Below are 15,164 nucleotides of genomic sequence, written 5' to 3'. Positions count from 1 at the left end.
CATACACACAGTGTGTTTTGATTTAATTTCAAAGCAAATTCAGTTTCTTAGCATAATGGGCAAATTGCATAGCAGTGGGTGGTTGACCTACCCAATAACCATAGAGATATAATTACTAGACCGTTCAGTTATGCTGAACAAAATGGCAGTCTTAAAATTTTGATTGGAAGTGTTTGGAAAATTTTGAGCTAAAGCGGAGGGCTGATTGCCCTTCAATAGCTTTTGACTCTTAAAAAGGGCACTAGAGCTTTTAATTCCTAATCAAATTTAGCTGCTTTAAAATATCAATGATATAATTAGCTACGATAAAGCAGCGCTTCCTATGATATTGCCTGTATGCCCATTTAATCCCTGTGTGCATATAGTTTTTTTTGTTCAAGTGAAAACCCGCCTAAACGTTCTCCAAAAGTTTTAACTTAATACCCTTAGTTACAGTGACTGTGAAAATAGCATTAAATGTATATATGTAGTGTCTTCTGACTAGTTCAAAATCCACCGCCGCTTACCCAGAAAGCTAAAACTTAATTATGTAAGCCATTATTGTGGTATTGGTTGGTCACCTTTTGACAATCTACATGATCATACTTCGTTTTCATTTAGTTCAACATCCACCTAAATATTCCTTGAAAAATTCATCTTAATAGCCTTAGCTTGTGTAGTAGCAATAGTTGCAGTAGCAGTAGTAGCATTTTCTACTGCATGTTTTTTTTCTAAGACTGCACCAGCAGTCTTAGCTTTAGTAGCAGTAGCAGTAGTAGTAGCATGGGCGCCCATATGGGGGGGGGCAGGGGGGCTACCTCCCCCCCCCTGGCTGAATGATGCTGCCTTATTTTTATATTTTTGTTCTGAGATTTCTATTATATAGCATTAAAAGTGCCAATTAGATGAGGTTTCCCCCCCCCCCCTGGAATTCAGCTTATTGGCGCCCATGAGTAGTAGTGATAATAATAGTAGCAGTAGTAGTAGTTGTAGGAGTAGAAGCAGTAGTATTACGATGTAAATATTGTCTTTTGGTTAGTTCAACACCCCTTCAACAAGCATTTTTAAGTTTAAACTTCACACTCAAAACTGTTCCTTAGATATTGCTGATATACCGATGGCGTGTTGTTACGAAGTTTACCTTCCCCCTGAAATATTCTACAGAATTTCACCTTCAAACACTTAGTTATAGTTGTAATAGTTGTAATAGTAGTCACAGCAGTAGTATTAGCGCTTAACTTCATACAATTAGCCATTGCTATGACATGTCCTTTCAAAAATCTGTATATTCATTTTTTTTCTTGAAATTTTCATCTTATTGCTCTTAGCCTTACAAGTAGTTGCAATAGAAATAGTCGTACCGGGAATAGAACTCGAGTCAACTGGATGAGAGCCAGCTATCCCAACCACTAGACCATGTAGGATATATTAAAAGATCTGATTAATGAAGATTATGTTAAAGAACAAATTATGAAATTAGTTAGCTACCTGACTTTTTGAGGATTGTCTCTTACTATTCCAAATAAGAAAAAGTTGTAGGCTCTTTCCTGTTTCCCGGATTGTTTCAAACTGTTCGTGGTAACGAAATGTATAGTAAGAGCGACTTGTCTCAATATTGACCGAAACTCTAAAAGCGGAATTTTTATTTCAATAGATACATCAAAAGAATCGAATTTTCATGCTGATTTTAAATATATAAGTTTTGTGAAGTTAAATATTACCCATCAAAAGTGAAGAGCCTGAGAAAATTAGCCTTATTTTCGAAAAAAAGGAAGAAACATCCTCTAAACGTCATAGAATCTTAATGAAAATCACACCATCAGATTCAGCGATATCAGAGAACCTTGCTGTAGAGGTTTCAAGCTCCTATCTGCAAAAATACGGAATTTTGTTTTTTTTTTCCAGAAGAAAGATCACGGATGCGTGCTTATTTATTTAATTTTTTTTTACATTAATTACAGCAGAGAACGAGATCTAGCTCATGTTAACTGAAACATAGATAGGGATTATATAATTTTTATGATAGTAACATTAAGGAACGAACTGTAGCCAGTAGTACTGAAGTAATAAAACGAATCATTGTATATTATAATAAAGAACGAATATAAAGTTATTATAATCACATTGAAAAGGTTACTATTTACAGTATTTTCTTATAGTTCGTGGTAATAAACTGTATAGTAAGAGCGACTCGTCTCAATAGTAACCGAAACACTAAAAAACGAAAATTTAATATAAATAGACACATCAAAAGAATCGGATTTTATGCTGATTTTAAAAATATAAGTTTCATCAAGTTTTCTGATATCCATGAAAAGTTACCAGCCTGAGAAAATGTGCCCTATTTTCAAAAAAAGGGAAAAACACCCCCTAAAAGTCTTAGAATCTTAATGAAAATCACACCATCAGATTCAGCGTATCAGAGAACCTTGCTGTAGGGGTTTCAAGCTCCTATCTGCAGAAATGTGGAATTTTTTTTTTTGCCAGAAGAAAGACCACGGATGTGTTTTTTTTTTTTTTTTTTTTTTTTTTTTTTTTTTTTTACATTAATTATAGCAAAGAACGAGATCTAGCCCATGTTAGCTGAAACATAGATAGGGATTATATAATTTTCATTATAGTCAAACAGTTTTTGATAAGTAAACCAAATTTAGTTCCAATTCTGTAAAAATGACCCCTTTAATCACAAGGGCCGTTAATTAGAATAAATAGCTCTTATGAAAGTACTAAAAAATCTTGGGCTTAAAGAGCGAGGCATTGACTAGAAGGTGAACCCAATCATATAGCTAATATTTTTTTGTTCGTTTTTAGTTTTGATGCTGCTCTTTACTTTCAGTTGAAAAACCTGTTTTTTATATTTAATCTCTGATTTTTTTTTAAATAATGATGGGAAATCTGGCACCCCCTTCATAGCACTGTTCCTTCCCCCATGAAAACTTCCATCATGAAAAGATCCTCCCATATAACCCCCGACTCACCCCCACCCCTCACTACCAGAAAAAATTCCTCCTGTATACTTCCCAATAAGCAATACTGTATGTTAACATTGGGTAAAGCTCATAACTTTCAGCCCTCCCCCTGGGGACTTCGAGAGATTAAGTCATCCTAAAAGACATAGTTATAATATTTTCGACCATGCTGAACAAAATGGCTATCTCAAAATTTTGATCGGGTGACTTTGGGAAAAAAATGAGCATGGGAGGGGGCCTAGTTGCCCTCCATTTTTTTGGTCAGTTTAAAAGGGCACTAGAACTTTTAATTTCCGTTCGAATGAGCCCTGTCACGATATTCTATGACCACTGGGTCGATACGATCACCCCTGAGGAAAAGGAAAAAAAACAACAACAAATAAACACGTATCCGTGATCTTTCTTCTGGCAAAAAATGGAAAATTCCACATTTTTGTAGATAGGAGCTTGAAACCTCTACAGTAGGGTTCTCTGATACGCTGAATATGATGGTGTTATTTTCATTGTTTAAAGAAAATAGAGTTGTGAGAAAGTCAAACTTTAGCGTAAAGAGCAAGGCGTTGAGGAGGGGACAGCCCCTTTCATATACGGAATAATTTCTGTTCGATTTAAGTTTTAATGTCGCTCCTTACTTTCAGTTAAAAAAACTTGTTTTTTTATTTAAATAAAAAAAAAACAAGACACATATAGTTTTCAGTAAAGCGCCAATGACGTAGTAGGTTTTAGACTTTTAAAGTGAGAGAAGGAGGTGTTGCTGTTGCACTAAATTTAATTGAATGAATAAATTTTTTCGAATTTGTGGATTTTCAAGATTTAATACTTGAAAATAAAAGGGGCTGGGGAATAAAACTGTATTGCAACAATCAGGATTGCAGTAATGTTGAATTGATTTGAAAATTATCTCCGATGAAAAAAATTATATAAATAAGTGGAAAAACAAAGGCACCAAAAAGAAAATATATCAGCAGAATAAAAGTTATCTACCTTTTCTGAATATTATACATCAGTTTAGCAGATTTTTACTGAATATATTTTTCCTTTCTAGGATGAGCTTGACAGCTCGATATAGTAACGACTTGCACCTTTATCCATTTGACACCCTTACGACAAAGATACGCATAGAAAGTTGTAAGTAAATTCTTACTTTAGTGAAAATGGTATAAGAAATAAGTCGTGAACAAATTTCGTAGTTGTAACTTGGTTTAGTGTGCTTGACTATTCTTTGACTTTTATTTTACTTTTTGATTTGTTCTTGACTTGTTGACTTTTAGCAGCTATGGAATTTACTACCAATCCTTTGAAGAAGGGTTTATTACCAACCCTTTCACTTAGAAGGAAACAACATAGATATTAAGATACAAAAGATCATGAGCACCGCAATAGCTATGAAAATATATATATATAATTATTGTGACAATTCACACTAAACATATTAGAGTTTATTTTTGTTGTTTCGTCTTCCAGGTTTGATTCGGCCAAATTTTGGCATTTTCATTCCAGCCTTTTACATCACCCCAGATAGTTTTACATTATCCTGAATTTAGCACTCCACACGAAACAGGAGTTTCATTTAAGTTTAAAATCTATACAGATACTAAGGCAAGCTAATATGAATATGCTCTTAAAATAGAAGAAAAATGTATATATAGGTTGTGTTTCGGTACAAAGGGCTGTTGTGATATTTTCATGATAAATAAAAAAAAAAAAGTTTTATTTTCCAAATAAAAGTAAATATTGACATGAAAGCGTAAATCAGGCATTATTTATGTATGTAAGGGACTCCTCCCTTGTCAAACCTTTCTTTTTAACGTGAACGTTTACTAGTACAAAACATATTTCGGTGCAATAAATATGGTCTTGCCCCTTTTCGGTGCATAATTGTTGTCACACTCCACAAAATTACAAAAAATTCAGTTTGATATGGAAAGACCCACCCTTGTAACATAAAATGGCTCTAGAACTTTCAATATCAGTCCTTCAGTATCAGTGTCTTTCAAAATTTTAGGACCTTGGGTCGAAATGATTACCCCTGAGGAAAAAATTAACGAAATAAATACACATTGATGAATTGGGTCTAGCGTGTTCCTCCCAGAAAATAACCCCACCACCATGCAAAATTCCCTCTCTCCACTACAAAAATGCCCCCCTCCATGAGAAATTCCCTTCTAAACTAGGTACAATCACAAGTAAGTTCTTCTTTCTTCTGATATAAGCGTTATACAAAATGGTTACTTGATTATATTCAGAAAATTCTTGTTATTGAACATTGAAGAGCTATTTACAATGTAACTGTGTCTTACCACCCTCCTCCTAATGTCTAAATGTAGCTTGAGCTATATGTAAAATTTTTCTGATTTTGTAGGCTAGTATTAAATTTGAACACTTTTTTCTTTTCTATGGTTAGTTCACAGGGTAAAATAAAGTCAATTCGGAAGAGAAAAATAATATATTGAAATTGTGCCCAATAGATCATTTTTATTTACGCTGTCAGACAATTTTTGTGAAATTGTAGAGCTATTAGATACGTTTATCTCAGAAATAGGTATAAGATCATCTAGCGAATTTATAAGATTTAAAACATGATCTGTAAGTATTCATACATACTTGCCTAAATCTCAGCTAAATAAAAGAGCTTACTTTTATTTCTAGACACCTATGGCAATAATTCAATAAATCTAAAATGGAATGATTCCGGATCATACTTTTTTCCATCGTTGTCAGCCATGGACTTCAAAGTACACACGTCAGGCCGAGGTATAGAGACTGTGGACTACACACCAGGTAAGATTTGTAGTACCTAATATTTGTCTGCAAAGATTAAGAACAAAAATCGGAACGTCGAAGATTCAGGGTAAATAATATAATTATCGAAGTTGCAAAATTATAACAAATAATATTAAAATGAAACTTACTAATAAAATTTCACTAAATGGAGCAGTACAAGTATTACTAAAACTGAACACTGATACACATGTATTGTACGAACACCGTATATAAACGCTTATGTTTTAGAAGAAAGGTGGACTTGTTGAAATTAAAATAGTGCAGATATTTCTAATCTCTATAGTTGGATGGGACCGGGTGAGTCCCTGGGCCCAAGATGTGTCCAAGCTCATGTGTAGCACTATTTCCCTCTATCATTTCTTTCATTTTAGAAATAACATGGACTGAACGTAAAAAGCTTCCATAGCATGTTCTTTATCATTATGGCTGTAAGGGACTAAAAATTAAGTTATTGTTAGCTCATTCAGGTTTGTAAGAAACACAACAGATCTAACTGATCGAAGATGCATTCAAGGCAGGCATAATGGTGCACTGATTAGCTCACATGGCAGTTGTTTCAACATAGTTCCCAGAACCAAAGGAGTTGGAACCTTCATTGACTTTTCTACTGCCTTCTACTCGACTGATCATTCAATAATATTGAAAGTAATATTCAAGACCAGAAATTATCCAAACTGTTTAGTTTAGTCTCTACTAAATGTTGTGTGAGAAACGACATATTCCGTCTTTAGGCCATTTTAACAGCTTTATTAACTCAACTTTTCGGAAGGCCATGTTAGGCTATTGAAGAGTCAACACGCTCCCTGCCTTGAACTTAACCAACTTACACAAAACCTGCACTGTATTACTACATGTGCTGCTCTTCCCAGGAAATGCAAAAGTCTCATAAGACCCTGTAATACAAGAACTGTTTGTACATATGGATTGGATAAAAAAAATTAACTCTTTCCTCTTCCCCTGATTTAAATTTGATTACCCCTTGCCCATCCGTTGGTCCTTCCTTTTTGAAGCAGAGCCTGAAAGTTTCAATTGTATTCCCAGAGCTGTTCCAGAACTCCCAGAATCAAACGTGCTCCACCTTTCCATATATGCAAAATCAGAACATATTGCATAATTTATGACTATTGTTGTAGGTGCTGCGGGAGTCCTTGCAGATACATTTGCTCTCGTCCCTGCGTAAAAATTAGCTAAATCTTACAACTATTGTAGACGAAACGGTAGCCTCAAAATTTGGACTGGGTGTGTTTGGGATTATAGGCGCTGAGGACGAATAATGAGCTTAACTGAAGAGCACGCTACCCTCTAACTGCTTTTGACTGTTAAAAAGGGTACTGGAACTTTGAATATCCAGTTTCAAAAATCAAATTCTGTTCCTAAGATTCTATAGACATCTATCTCCACATAGTGTTTCTTACATAATCACTAAAGTTTCAATTAAATGCTGTTAGCCATTCTTGAGATATTGTAGACATTCCCTCTTGACAACCAAGACTCATATGGTGTCTCTTGATTCAATTTAAAATCTACCTCAACGTTCCTTGAAAGTTTCATCTGAATACCCTTACTCATACCGAGACATTAGATGTACGCCATTACTTCAATAACCTGGATATGCAGCGTTTTTTTACTTACTTCAACATCCTTCAAACCAATCCCCCAAAGTTTCAAGTTACTGCCCATAGCTGTCCCTAATATAATTTAAATGTGCAATTTAAATACCTGGTTCCGTATAGTATTTTTTAATTTCGTTCCACATATCCCTCAAAACTCCCCGAAAGTATAAATTAACACCCTTAGCTGTTCCTGAAATATTGCAGTTGTTCCTTTTTTTGCAACCTGGTCTGGTGTTGAGTTCATTTATTTAATTAAAAAACTGCAGTGACTAAGAAAAAAAAGGAAACTTAAACAGAGTCATCACCATAAGGCTCCATGCCTTGGAAAGAACAAGGGAGAAACAAATATCAATACAAATATGAACAAAATTAAAAATCAAATCCAGTCTTATACCTTAAAGTCACAATCTTGAAAGGGGAGGGGATAGCTCATGACTTCACAAACTCAAGTAAATATCCAACTAAAATCCACAGACATCAATCCCAGGGAAAACTAAAAAAGTGGAAACAAAAAATATGGTTAATTATTAACTAAATATTCTCACATATTCTTCGAAGCAACGAAAGGAGTGACAGCTTTGTGCAGAGTCCGGGACTGTGGTCCAGATCATGTTACAAGCTATAAGGACCTGAAGTCAGATCACATTGAGGGAATATGAGGAATCTGTAATTTGTTGAAAGTGCGGTAATGATAAGTCGATTGGTCAAAAATAAAAGATATATTATTACAAAGCACAGCAGGAAGGCTGCCATGCAATTAAAAAAAGTAAAAAAAGGAACCAAAATTAAATAAGAAGATATCAATCAAGCCAGGATTTAAATGAAGAACAGTTAATTTCCGGAGTAATAGTTTGCTTTACCATAAAGTTTCAAAAGTGGCTTCAGTAATGAAGAAAGAGTTGACATCCAAATAACGTGATAAAATGAAACAAATGACTGGACTAAACTGTAGAAAACAGTTTTAAAAATAGACCCAGTAAATGTGCTTTTTACGTTTCTGATGACTCCAACACTCCTAGAGACCTTGCTTTTTTTCGGGTTAAAATTATACTTAAACTAAAGATTATTACTTTTTTGAAGGGTTAAAATAGTATCTTTTGATTTAGATATTATCCCTCAAAATACCGTGAAATAATCAATTAATACCAATAATCGTTCCTAAGATATTGCAGATACGTCATCTTTTACAACTTGGATGGAAATGGTATATTTGGTTTAGTTCAATATTTTCTTACCATTCCCTAGAAGATTTTCAACTTATTGCCCTTAGCTGTACGTTAGATATTACACAAACGCCATTTTGACAAAACGGACGTTTATATCTTCTTTTAAATTAGTTGAACATACTTCAAAATTGCCTGAAAGTTTCAATTAATACCCTTAGTCGTTCCTAAGATATTGTGGAAACACCGTTTTAACAACCTAGATGAACCTAGTGTCTTTTGATTTAATTTATTATCCCCTTCAAAAGAAAATTTCAACGAATACCCTAAGCTGTGCCTAAGTTACTGCAGATACGTCGTTGTGACAACTTGTATGTACATAAATTTTTTTTTAGTCTCATATCTCCTCGACATTTCCTGGAAGTTTCAACCTAATATCCTTAGCCTTCCTGACATATTACAGATAAAAAAAAATATTATAACAACTTCTACGAAACATACTGTCTTTTGATTTAACCTATTTCCCCACTCAATATTTCATAAGAGTTTCAACTTTAGATCTTTAGTTATACCTGAGGTATTGCAGATACGCCATTTTGACAACCTGGATCAATATAGCGTCTTTTGGTTTGAGTCAATATTCCCCTCAAAATTCAATGGAAGTTAAAAATAAACACCCTAAACTGTTCCTAAGATATTGCAGATGCATCATTTGGCAACCCAGACGCATCTAGCATCTTTTTATTTATTTCAACTTCTTAAGGGTATGTGAAAATGGTGTGGGGGGGAGGCCGACTACCCTAAAACCATTTTGACTTCTTTAAGCTAGATTTTCAATTTTTGCTCTACAGAGTTTCTATGATCATCATTTCCATATGAAGTGGCCGGGGAAAAGAAAAGAAAAACAATTTTAATAATAGACGCCATATCGCTCTTTACTTAGGCATTGCTATCTGTTGCATATGATATGTTTAAAATGTACATGTTTAAATAAGGTAGTTCTATATATGAGCGAAGAATACCTCGGCTTAACCCACGCATAGAAGGATGATCACCCAAATAAGCGGCTCTTTAAAAAAAAAAAAAAAAATTCTTTTATACATTTTCTATATGCTCCCGACAATATGGCTACTATAATTTTTTAATGAGTTTCTTTCTCCTTCTGTGTTAGTAAACCCCTTCGTATGTTCATAGCTCTTAGGACAGATTAAGTTTTTAGGTTTACTATCAACGCTTTAGTAATTTTCTATTATTTTTATTTTTTTTTGTTTATCTCTTTATAGTGGTATTTGACTAGAATGACTCCGTCTACCAAGTACTTTGGTTTGAGCTTAAGCTTAGAAGATCTCCTTTAATTGCTTTAATGTCGATTTATATTCCTGCTTTAATGATCGTCATGGTTTCGTGGCTTGCTTTCTTGCTACCAGAATCTGATATTGCTGCGAAGCTAAGCATCAGCATTACATCAATTTTGTCCTTAGTAACTCTTGCCTCATATGCTGACTCAAAACTTCCGAAAGTTTCCTACTTCAGAGGACATGATGTTTTCATTGGATTCTGCTTTGTTATAATGTTTTCATCGTCTGATGGTAAGAACGATATTATATGTTAAAAAAACTCACAAGTCTGATTCTTGGCTACTTAGCAATATTTTAATTTGACTTTGGTATCAACGCTGATTTTAGATTATAAAGGTTCAAAGATTCTATTTTTTTTTAAATTCAAAAATAGACTATAATATTGAAAATATACAAAATCCTTTTTTAATACATATTTCAAATTCTTCTTCTTTTCTTTCTTTTATTCAGCGGTATTTGGTCCTCCTTTCCTGGTTTCCACTTCTTTTTCGTTTTTTTTTATGATGGGCTGATGATACTTCATATAATGGATAGAATAAAACCAGTTGTTGTTTTCTTTTCGTACTCCTGAAAATAAAATAAAAATCAATCCTGTTTTTTTTATCTAAGACTCCCTGCTTATTTGCAATCTAATTCATCCCTAATTTATTATTATTTCCTTCACTTTACTACCTATATATCTTACCTCTTGCTTGATCTTTCCACTTTTCTAATTCCTCGCATACATAATTTTTTCTCTCTTAGTACATTTCATCTAACCTTTTCCTATAAACTTTTTTTTTTACAGTTTCCCCATTCATACGATTCTTCATCCATGAATATACCATACAACAATTTCAAAATTCTCATTCTAGCTACCCACAGTGGCAAGGGGCTGCTCCCATTCATTAGGCCTGTAACATATAACATTAAAATACAAATTTACAATACATATACATTTTTGTACATTAAAGTACTATTACTTTTCTTAAACACTTTAAAACACTTCTCACTACATTTTCATAAGTAAAAAAAAAATTGAAAACATAACACCATTTTTTTTTTTAATACGCTGAGCTTTGAGTTATAGGGTAGCTACAATAAGCCTAAAAAAAATTCCCGAAAATCAAACATTTAATAATACAGGCCAATCGTATCCCCCTCAACATATAAAATAAATTCCAATAATTTAAAATAAATTTCAAGTAATCATTAGAAAAATGACTTCAAACCTAAACTCTATAATCTAAAAATTCATACAAATTCCTATACTATTCCTAAATTCCCTAAAAATATACTCAATCTTAAACCCCATATAAGAACTTTAATCAAATGTCGAAATCTAAATTCAAACACTTTATTAAAAGTTCGAAATATTTAACATAAATTTTATATTTATTCCATAGACATATATTTCGTCTTTTTTTTTTCTACCAAAATAAAAAACTCCTTTTTCTAGTCTTCCTTACGCTTTTCCATTCTGTTCCTACACGATTTATCAAATAATAATCTCCTTTCTGCTTTTCTACACGTCTCTACACGGAATAACAAAAATGCGGTATTATGTACATTATTGCCCTCATATAGGCCTCATCATCTACTTATAGGTACATAGCTCTCTCTAAGTTAACTTAATTTTTTTTAATTGTTAATAACTTCCTAACTAATAACTGTTAATAATTACCTGTTAATAACTTGCGAATAACTTCCTCATTCCTGCTATATTTGTTTCTTGTTTTTCACATTCAAACATTACGTGACATTGCGTTTCTAGTTTTTCTCACATTATTTACATAGTCCATTACTACCACTCATAATCATCTTTACTTTCGACTCTCCCGTGGTTACCAAATTATGCATAAAGAAAAACATGTCTTCTTTAACTTTTTGCTTCAGCAGGCAACTTTTTAGTAGCATGAAACTTTTGTCCACCTCTTCTTCACGATAACTACCATTTTCAATTGTCTTTAGTGGACGATACTGTTTCTTTTTATCATAATATTTCTTAAGCCTTTCTTTGACAATTTTTCCATTTATCTCAAGCGACATTCCTGATTTTTCTATCTTATAAATTTCTTTGAAGGCTTTATGATATTTCTGTGGATGTATGTTTTTTTTTCTTTTCCATGTTTCATCCCAAGCTCCTGTTGATGATTCTTTTTTCCTTATCATTTGTTCTAACATTGTCCTAATGAAAAGTTCTTCCATCTTATAATCCACATGTATGACCTGAAGATCTCCATAATTTCTATGTATGAACATATTTTCTGTTTTCAATTTATGTGGTAATTTTTCATTCCATATGTACTGGTAAATTGCATCACATTTTGCTTTAGATGTGTCTTTTTGGATTGCGAAACAAAGGGTAGGTACCATAAAACTGGGAAAGCATAGGTATTCACATTCTATACCTTCTGGTGAACCCGCAGACCTTTTCTATATCCTTGTCTAAGGGCAATTTTGAATTTCAATATCGTATTTATCCAGTTTTCACTTTCCGTTTGGTTCCAACTTCTTTGAAAAAACATACCCAATATTTAAATTTTTCCCTTTCTTGGGGTTCCCTTCCACACTTCTTCTATTTAGTCTCCCAATGATAGCATTTCTGACTTATTTCTATGGAGCTGTAGGTTAAAGATGTGACAATATTTATCTACAGACTGAACGACCACTTTGAAATAATCTTCAGTTTCCGTGTACGTTGTCAGATCAACCACAAAACTGTTCAACTTCATCGTTATATCTTCTATTATAATGCCATTTGTTTCCTATTCTAGATATTTTAGTCACGGGTCAATGTACAGTTCAAACAATAAAAGGCTCAGTGGACATCCTTGTCGCACTCAAGTTTCTGTTTCAAATTCTCCAGTAATATTGCTATTCACACAAGAGACTTTTACTACTTTTTTCAATTATCCTATTTATCAATTTTATGAATATCTCATACATTTTTTCTTATTTATGAAAGGCCTTCATAACTCGTTAATATCATAACTCGTTATCCTGCACTTTATTTTTTTTCCTTTCGATTTCCTGTATGTATTATTACATCTCTTATATTAGCCAACACATCTGCTCAAGATTCTGTGTTGTTTAAGCACCAAGATACAAAGCATCTACGAGTTTATGAAAGGTATACAATCTTCAATCCATTTGCAAAAAAACATCACTCAGTTTCTTTTCAAAACATTGTTGTTTTCTGTTTTTTAATTTTAGTGCTAATCCCCGAAAATACGTATATCTAAAGAAGTTTTTTTTTACTAGTACAAAGAACACAATTTAACGATTATGAAGTTTCTGTGGCAATTAACAATTGTTAACATTTGTTAACAGTTGGTGAAAATATAAAACAACAAAATATAGACGAGGGGACTATGGTTTTTTTTTTAAGGAATTGCTGGATTGGTTTCTAAGTGTTTAATCTTAAAATAAGCACATAAATTTTAGGCGTTAGGGTATTTACCTCTTTATAATCAATATCATTCTGAGTTTACCACTGGTATATAAGTTCAAGCCCATTCAGAGCTGATTTTAAAACCAATATTTGAATAAACTTCATTTGCTCCTTAATACTTTGTCTGTCTTCAGATTCAATTTTTTTCTAAATTAAAATTATTCAATTCAAATTATTTTTCCTTCAAATTTAGCAGGAATGATGTTTTCTCTACTGATGAACATAGTCCTTTATTTAGACAGTTTATATTAGCAATATCTATTCATTTACTTATGTTTATTTACTTCATCTATTCTTTGCAATTTATGGTATTTTTGCTACTAAGAACTAAAATATTTTATTTTTGTTAGCTAGTTTTTACCACCAATGTCTTTCTGTACATTATTCTTCAGATATAATTAAAAAAAGATGAACAAAATGAAGTTATTTGTAAAATATCAAAACTTTACTTAAGAAAAAGTAAGAACTTCATTAATAGCTGTGAACCATAGCCTTAATAGTTGTATAAAGATGGGTACAAGGCGTATAATTTGAAAATTTAAAATTAGTGGCAGTTGTAGAAGAGTTGCCCTATGATGGAAGTGTACAGAGGTAAAAGGCTGGGACTAAGAAGTACGAGTAATTACTTCCTGTAGACTTAGTCTTGTACCGACCAAAGATGTCACTATCCAAAACATTGGGAGGGGGACAATGGATAGTAGGGACTGGCTTGTTTTACCGACTAGCTGGTCATTTTTACTGACTGTTTTGGGAGACATTGCAATTAAAACTACTTCATTTTTGTTCTTTACCGGCTGAAACTGGTCTTCTTTTATTGACTTTACGTCATATATATCCATCAGGCCCTTTGCCCTAATATAAATTTTTATTTTTATACCATCTTAGATATTTTATTCCACTGGCTGAATTTTGGGAGGAGGGGCGTTCCCCTTTCCCATAGGTGACGCCCCCACTAACAACCATTGCATATGACATCAGTTTACCCCTTGCGATTAAAAACGCATCCATTAGGCATATAGGTGACAGTTTACCATCTGAAGTGCCTTCAAGGTATATTTAGTGCATATTTTTCTGATTTTATTTAAATAACAAGGAGTCCAACTCTAAGTCAGATCCCAGCAAATTTAAAATTGACAGAGATCCTTACTCCAAATGAGCAAGTAATAGTTTAAGTACAAGAAGTTTTCAGTCTGGAGCACCTTTACTTTTATGGACTGTGTGACTTTTCAGGAACGAATGCGCAACCATACGGCATTACTTCCTCCGCAACATGGACGTTTAGTATAGTTATCTGATACTTTTAAATCAATTAAGTATCTTAAAATTTTTAATAGATATCAACTTCGACCCCCATGAAACAAAATCGTACTTTGGTGCCAAAAATGGCAGAAAACACCATTTTGACCATAGCACAATATTTGCAGTCCCTTTAAAAGTGCTCTAGAACTTATAATTTAATTTGGAATAAGCCCTCTCCCCATCTTCTAGAACCTTCGACTTGATACAATCACCCCTAAAAAAAAAAAAAAAAAAAAAAAAAAAAATAAGCACGCATTTTGCGAATTCCACATTTTTGCAGATAGTAGCTTGAAACTCCACAACAGGGCTCTCGCCAAAAATCGGAAAAATTGTTCCAGACCATTAGCCTTTGATGTGTAACAATAAACTTAACATACATCCTTAAGCGTAAACTTATTGTATATTCAATATTCATTTTGGAATACAGAGAGAATGTTTCACAATCCTTCTTTTTTCATTCTTTTTTATTTTGTTAATTTCACTTTGGCTGCTCAATATTACATGTAGAGAAAATTTTCCAGAGAGATATTGTCGGAGGGGGATTTCCCGATGGAAATTTTTCTGGG

General features: G+C 33.1%; 1 protein-coding gene across 1 annotated transcript in view; it reads left to right on the top strand.

Moving 5' to 3' along the window:
* Positions 1 to 9,865, top strand: part of LOC148956695 (gamma-aminobutyric acid receptor subunit pi-like) — a 38,178-nt gene extending 28,313 nt beyond the window's left edge. The window contains exons 3-5 of the mRNA XM_089091759.1: positions 3,994 to 4,076; positions 5,598 to 5,729; positions 9,792 to 9,865. Of these exons, the coding sequence (XP_088947885.1) occupies positions 3,994 to 4,076; positions 5,598 to 5,729; positions 9,792 to 9,805 (229 nt within the window). The 3' untranslated portion in view covers positions 9,806 to 9,865. The remainder of the gene's footprint in view (positions 1 to 3,993; positions 4,077 to 5,597; positions 5,730 to 9,791) is intronic.
* Positions 9,866 to 15,164: the final 5,299 nt, after the last annotated feature.

This window comes from Artemia sp. Qi Xiang Cuo, chromosome 1, assembly GCF_049724085.1.
Source record: "Artemia sp. Qi Xiang Cuo chromosome 1, ASM4972408v1, whole genome shotgun sequence".
Lineage (NCBI taxonomy): Eukaryota > Metazoa > Arthropoda > Branchiopoda > Anostraca > Artemiidae > Artemia > Artemia sp. Qi Xiang Cuo.
This window is presented reverse-complemented; position numbering and strand designations above follow the sequence as displayed.